At 26.6% G+C, this 6,936-nt stretch overlaps 1 protein-coding gene across 1 annotated transcript; it reads right to left on the bottom strand.

Moving 5' to 3' along the window:
- Positions 1–2,976: 2,976 nt before the first annotated feature.
- LOC107459963 (3-ketoacyl-CoA synthase 19) lies at positions 2,977–6,419 on the bottom strand. Its single transcript, XM_016078284.3, has 3 exons — positions 5,898–6,419; positions 4,405–4,752; positions 2,977–3,605 (listed from the first exon to the last, which is right to left on the bottom strand). The coding sequence occupies exons 1-3, from the start codon at positions 6,350–6,352 to the stop codon at positions 3,041–3,043; spliced, it is 1,368 nt and encodes a 455-aa protein (XP_015933770.1). The 5' UTR covers positions 6,353–6,419; the 3' UTR covers positions 2,977–3,040.
- Between the last annotated feature and the right edge of the window lie 517 nt (positions 6,420–6,936).

The following is a 6,936-nucleotide window of genomic DNA, read 5'->3' as shown; positions in this document are numbered from 1 at the left end:
CTAATGCTTGTTAACGGTTTTGTTTCTGGTTAGTTCTTCATGTGTTCTTCACATTTTGGTCAATGATATATGTTACATTTTTCATGTGTTCAAATGTTTTTCTTAACACTAATGTTTTCCACTTTTTTGTACAATCATCAGCCACTCCTTCTTTTTTGCCCCTATTTTTTAAAATTAAATTCTAGCAAATATCCCACATACGCAAATATTTTTGGATTTGGATCTTCTAAAACTTGAATTTTATTTTAAAGAGTAAAGTGTGATTTCTCATTATTGATTTTATAAGTAGGACCAATAATAAATATAAAAGAGAAACTATTCAAGAGTAGAAAATCACATTTTACTCTCTAAAGTGAAATTCAAACTTTAAAGGAGTCAAATCTAATGTTTTTACTCTTGGGTAACAATTAATTGATTTGTTTATGCTTTCGCTAATTAAGGTATCTTTTTGTAAATAAATGAAATAAATATAATATTTATTAGATATGTTTTTTTTTAAATTATAATCTTATATTGTATACAAATAAGATGCATTTATAATTAATTTATTTTCTGTGCCAATGAAATATGTAAAATAGGTGAAAAACATAATTTTTTTTCTAAACATGTTTATATCTGTAAAAGACATAAAGTATGAATATTTTTAGGATTTAGCTATTTATTATTTTAAAAATATATTTTAATGGTATAAGAATAAAATTTTTAAATTTTTGACGTATTTAATACATTTAAAATATAAAAATATTTATATTTTCAGTAAGAGAAATATTGGAGGCTAAAATTTTTTTATCAATATTAGTCAATACTTTAATCAGCACCTTCTTTTTATAATACCATGATTTATTATTTAAGACTTTTGTTAACTAAATTTTGATAAAAAAATATAATAAATTTTATTGATTATATAAAATATTTTTATAATAATTTAGTAAAATATTTTTTAAAAGGTTTAATTATTCTGTTGATTTTATAATTTTGCAAAATTTTTAATGAGGTTTCTATATTTTTTTCTTTTAATTGGATTTTTATACCAAATTTTTTTCATTGTTCTTAACAGTAATTAGTTTAATTGTACAGCGACTCAATTAAAAAAAAATGGTATAAAGACTCAAATAAAAAGACAAAAAAATATATGAATTCAATTAAAAAATAAAATTTGGTGCAAAGATTTAATTAAAAAAATATATAAAAACCTAATTAAAAATTTTATAAAATTATAAAAATTAATAGAGTAATTAAATCTTTTTAAAATGTGTTTTTTTTTAACACGCTTAAAAAGTTCATATTTTAAATAATCATTTCCTTTTTCCCATTTCAGGAATTAATGGTGCTGTGGTAGATTGTGCTGCAGTGGAATGCAAGGTGTCCTACATTAAGATAACCCAAGGCAAAAATGATGGAAGCAACGATATCAATGGTGTCATTGTCAACACTTGCCCCAGTTTGATAACTGACCTACGTGTCGATTGTGGATCATTCATCCAATCACTTAAAGGCATTCCAGTCCCGCCCAACATTTTAAAGGTTGTTAGTGGCAATGAATGTGTTGTCAACAATGGCAATCCAATTGGGTCCGGTGACATCAACTTTAAGTATTCTAATACGGAAATCCTTCCCCTCACAGTTACTTCCTTCAAGTGCTTGAGTCCATGAACATAAGGCCTAGATTAAATTAAGAGGCCTTTAGTTTTTATCATATTTTTTTAGTAATCATCTTTAGATACGATACAATAAGGTTGGCATATGATTAGCGAAAATATCATGTTCTTGTGATAATCGCCGATGTCAGAAATAATCAATTATATGAGGGTTTAATTAACAAGTATCATTTATGATTATGAGAAATATTGTTTAGCCAATGATTATTCAGCTATGAATATCATGATTTTCTTGTGCCTTCAATTGTATTAATCTCGCTCATATATTCATTTTAGAGTCGCTTACGTAAAGACTCTTAAAACGTCTTTTTTTTAAAGACGTTTTTTAATAATTAAATTTTAATTTATATAATTGATTAAACTATATTATTTTTGTTAAAATTAGACCAAACAAATCAATTTGACTGAAAATCGATAAATCAAATCTTGAACCAATCTAAATTAATATTCTTTTTTTTATAAAAAATGACTATAATACTCTTATTATAAAAAATGACTAAAATATTCTTATTATATATATTAATTTTAAAAATCTTAAATTCTAATTCTATGATGGCATAAAGAAAAGAGAAAGAGTGGAATTTAGAGTTTTAAAATATATAGTAGAAATATTTTAAGTCATTTTCTATCATAGGGGTATTATAGACATTTTTATAAAAAAATATTAATTTAAATCGGTTCAAGATTTGGTATCGATTTTTTAATCAAATCATTTATTTCATCTAATTTTTGATAAAAAAACACAATTTGATCTATTATATAAGTTGAATATTAATTATTAAAAACACATTTTTAAAAAAAATGTTTTAAGCGTCTTTACGTGAATGACTCTCTATTATTTTTGATTGTTTTTGTCTAACTAACCTCCAAATCCCACTGCTTTGTTTGGATTTTGATTCTAATTTTGATTAGAGTTATCGATTCAGATTCTATCGAAGATTTTAATTTGAAGAATAGATACCACTACTCTTAAATAGTTGTTAAAAAAAAATTATACTAATAATGTTATGTGAAGATTCAGATAATAAATGCTAATTTTAGATTTTTACAACATCGATACACCTATATATATTTGATATTTCATATACATTACTTTAACATTTTACTTTTCAACTTGATTGAATGTTATTTATTTTACTATGTTAATGGCTTTTTCAACAAATATTTAAAAACAATAAAAATGAAACCATATAAACATGTCTTACAAAAGAAAGCATTTATATAGGTAAAAATTAACATAAATAATTAATATTTTGTTTGCATGATTTTTTTTTTTCAATACAATATACAAATAATTATATAGGTAAAAAGTAACATAAATAATTAATTTTTATTTTATTTCTTCGAGTTATTACATTTTCCTTTCATAGTGAGTTCTATTTTTACCCACTTTTGATGCTAGCTAAAATTTGATCGTCATTGACAAAGATGGTACCTAATTTATTTGGAGGATAATTATCAATGCAATCCATCCACACATTATTACCAACATTACCCTCCAAATCCCTCATAACTTCCCAAACACAGCTACAACACTTAAACCCTGACCCAAGCCCAATCATAAGAACCCTATCACCTTTCTTAAGCCTCTTTTTTGCTTCCATGTAACTCAAAACATACCATACCCCACTTGAAGATGTGTTGCCCCAACGGTGAATTGTCATTCTTGATGGCTCAATATCATAGTCATTTAGCCCAAGACCCTTACTAATTTCATCAATCACTGCTCTTCCTCCAGGGTGCACACAAAAATGTTCTATCCCTGACTTGAAATTCAAACCTTTGTTATTATTTCCCCTTTTCATTGTTGAATGGTAGATGGACATAGTGAAATAGCACACAATTTCCCATAATGGTAAAATCTTAGGCACCATTATTTTGAGGTTCACCTTCAAGGCTTCAGAGGCAGCTTTGGGGACACTCTTCTTTAGGTAGATTCCTTGGTGCCTATTTTGCACCACCATACGGATACAGTATTAACATACAAAGATTATGATATGAAAAATACGGTAAATTTAATTTATGAAAAATTAGGATGTTATATATTAAATAAAATTATATAATTATATAATACAAAAATAAATATTTATTCAAAAGTGATAATATCTATATCTATTCTATACATATACATATATAAAGATGATTGGGTTCCTAAATGAAATTTGGTCTCTAAAAACTGGCCTAACAAAATAAATCATTTTCAGATCTATAAATACATTTAACTAAAATACAAATAAATAATTATTAAAGTTTCATAATCATAACTACTATGCATCTAAAAAAGTAACCATTATTTGTAAATCTAAATCAAAACAAAGGTATATGTCTATCAACCCACTACTAGTAATTAGAGGAGAAAACTAAATAATTGATATATGAACCAAATTTAATTTAATAGTTAGTAATTTTTTTTTTTGCAAATTATCAAATTCCTAACATTGTAGTAGCTAGATCACGAAAATGAATTTTCTCTAGTTTTTTTAACACTTAAGAAAATGAAGTGTGATCTCTCACTATTGACTTTATAAGTAGAAGCAAAAATAAATATAAAAAAAAGAACAATAAAAGGTGAGAGATCACAAATAACACCATCAGTTTTTTTTCACTGGAGATGATCCACTCCAGCTATATCACTAAAAAGAAGTAAAGACACGTATATACTACTAAGACGCGAAATAGGGATATTAATACTAATTATATAATTTTAATTTATAGTTGTATACATGCATGGCAAAGTTTTCGTTACCCTTGTTCATCTTCCACCATCATGGCAGAACCGTAAGCTTCATCACTTGCTCCAAGGTGGGTTCTTTCCACATGCTTTAGCCTCAGAATTGCATTTGGCTTCAGGGAGGGGTTGTTAGTGAGGAGCAAGCAGCCACCGCCGGAGCGAAACAGACAGTTAGATAGCATCATGGAGGTTACCTTGCCGCAGTACCATGACTGGCTGAGGCACTCTGTACTCACCACAACGGCGAGGCAGTTCTTGTGCACCGTCTTCAGAAGACGATGCACCAAATCTATGGCTACTATGCTTCCGCTGCAACCTGTCCCGCTCAGGTTGAAGACCTTAATATCCTCCCTCAATTTGTACCTATATATTTATAGTAACAATAAAAGTGGTCACAACAAATTAAATTAAAGTGAATCACATGCAAAGTTTGAAAACTCAATTATTATTAGACATCATACTGTTTAATATAGGGTGAGAGATTTAGAAGTTTAATCAATTTAATTTGGGTTATTAAAATAAAAATTTAATTTTAATATACTTAACGTGCATTTAATTAGGTAACAAAAATTAACTGTATTTTATATTAATAGCAAGAATAGTTATCTAAAATAAAGATCAGTCATCAAAATTAAACTTTTAAAATAATATATTTAATTTTTGAAATATACACAAAATTTATTATATATTACATGTTATAAAATAATAAAAAATATTTACTAAAACCTAATATTTATCAAGTTTAATAGTATCATAATTTATTTTTATTTTTATTTTTTTCAAATATATGTTTGTTCCAGTATCCGTCCCTTATATTCTTTGCAGCACATATTTTTTTTTTATATTAGATGTATCATGTTAGTATCTCAAAGACAGGTGTAATTCATAACCGAAACAAAGATATTAAGAATTAGTAAGAGTTATTAAAGTAAAAAGTCAAAGTAAATCTTGGTAAGAAAATAGAAAAAAAGTAAAATAGTAATTGAATTCAGATAATAATTCTTGATATTCTAATAAAATATAATATGTAGTTTTAAATAGGTGAATATGTAAAATACAACAAATAATCAATTATAATAAGGTGGAAACTCAGGTGTGTGTAGTCGACTTCACGTGAAGTTGATAATTGAGAGTCGTTAGATGATTTGATTGATTTGACTAAATTTTCATTTAATAGCTCTCAACTATCAACTTCACATAAAGTCGACTGCACCTAAATTATCATCTTATAATAATTATATTTCTAAGATAAACTATAATAATTGTTTCGATAAATGAAATGGTAAAACTACTGTATCATCTAATATATTAGTCAACAATATACTATTAAAAAATATTAGATAATCATCAGAATTTATTATTTTTAATTATAAATTTAATTTAATAATCTAATAATATATTTTAGTCTATATTTTTAAATATTAATAATTAATTTATTAATAACGAAAAATAATAATAATAATTTCAACATATAAACTCCATAATAATAATCCATTCATGGCCCTTACCTGTTTATGATGCGAGCTGCAAAGGAAGAAATTGAAGAGAAAACCGTTATATTAACCACAAGAATATCAATCTGAACAGGAGAAAGCCGAGTCCTCTTGAAGATCCTATCAAGTGTCTCAAACATGATCTCATCAACTTCCTTCAATGAATCTTCAATTGTGGCACACTCTTCTCTTCCCTCAATCACACTCCTCGGCGCATAAGTGTGCTCCCCAATCCCGGACTTGGCCATTGCTTTCAAGAGGAACTTGTACTCTTGCAGACCAAGATTCTTGTTCCTACGGATGATTCTCACACATGTGTCTCTGTCAAGTTTTGTGTCTTCTGGGGGCTTGAAGCATTCATATGCTAGTAAGTAGCACGATTGGCCTCTAATTTCATGGATTAAATTATACAAACAGAACAAAGCATAGCATAAAAATGTTATTAAGAGAGATAAGAACAGAATCTCCATGGCTTATATTATAATTAAGGGGGAGAAGATTAATAATATTATTTTGTTCAATTAACGTGTTTCAAGTGAAATATTAATGTATGACTACTACCTATATTTATATACACATATAATGTCACATATAATTTATTAGGAGAGTTTGAGCGGATGGAAGTTCGTTAGGACTTGCAAGTAGAAATTGTGAGTTCAAATTAAAGTTGAAATCAGTAGTTGATTTTGAAGTATGTAATAAATAATTGCCAGTTTCATACATTGATTATTAAACTCGGAAGGGTTTTGAAGTATACCACTTTGGCCACTCTGATCTAGATATAATAATTTCCAGACCGTGATAGTTCATATAGTTAAGGAAAGGTAAGAATTATATAATTTTGTTACTGTGAATAATGTCTAATTTTTTATAGATGATCATAAAATGTAAATTAGATTTCAAAAATTAGGATAGGATTTTGCTAACAGATGTTTTAAGAGCGCTTATTATTAAAATGCTAAATGCAATCAAATTTTATTCAAAATCCAAAACTTTAAAATTCTCAATACTTTTGTAAATTTATGGAAGAAATTTTTAAAAAGGTTAGTTTACA

Source organism: Arachis duranensis, chromosome 7 (genome assembly GCF_000817695.3).
Source record: "Arachis duranensis cultivar V14167 chromosome 7, aradu.V14167.gnm2.J7QH, whole genome shotgun sequence".
Classification (NCBI taxonomy): domain Eukaryota; kingdom Viridiplantae; phylum Streptophyta; class Magnoliopsida; order Fabales; family Fabaceae; genus Arachis; species Arachis duranensis.
Note: the sequence above shows the minus strand (reverse complement) of the source record. Positions and strands in the feature narration are given on the sequence as shown.

Coding starts and splice junctions, on each gene's coding strand:
- LOC107459963 (XM_016078284.3), bottom strand. CDS start 6,352: ATGGAGATTCTGTTCTTATCTCTCTTAATAACATTTTTATGCTATGCT. Junction 4,753..5,897: donor GCAGCTCGCATCATAAACAG/GTAAGGGCCATG, acceptor ATAAATATATAG/GTACAAATTGAGGGAGGATA. Junction 3,606..4,404: donor ATGGTGGAAGATGAACAAGG/GTAACGAAAACT, acceptor GGTGCAAAATAG/GCACCAAGGAATCTACCTAA.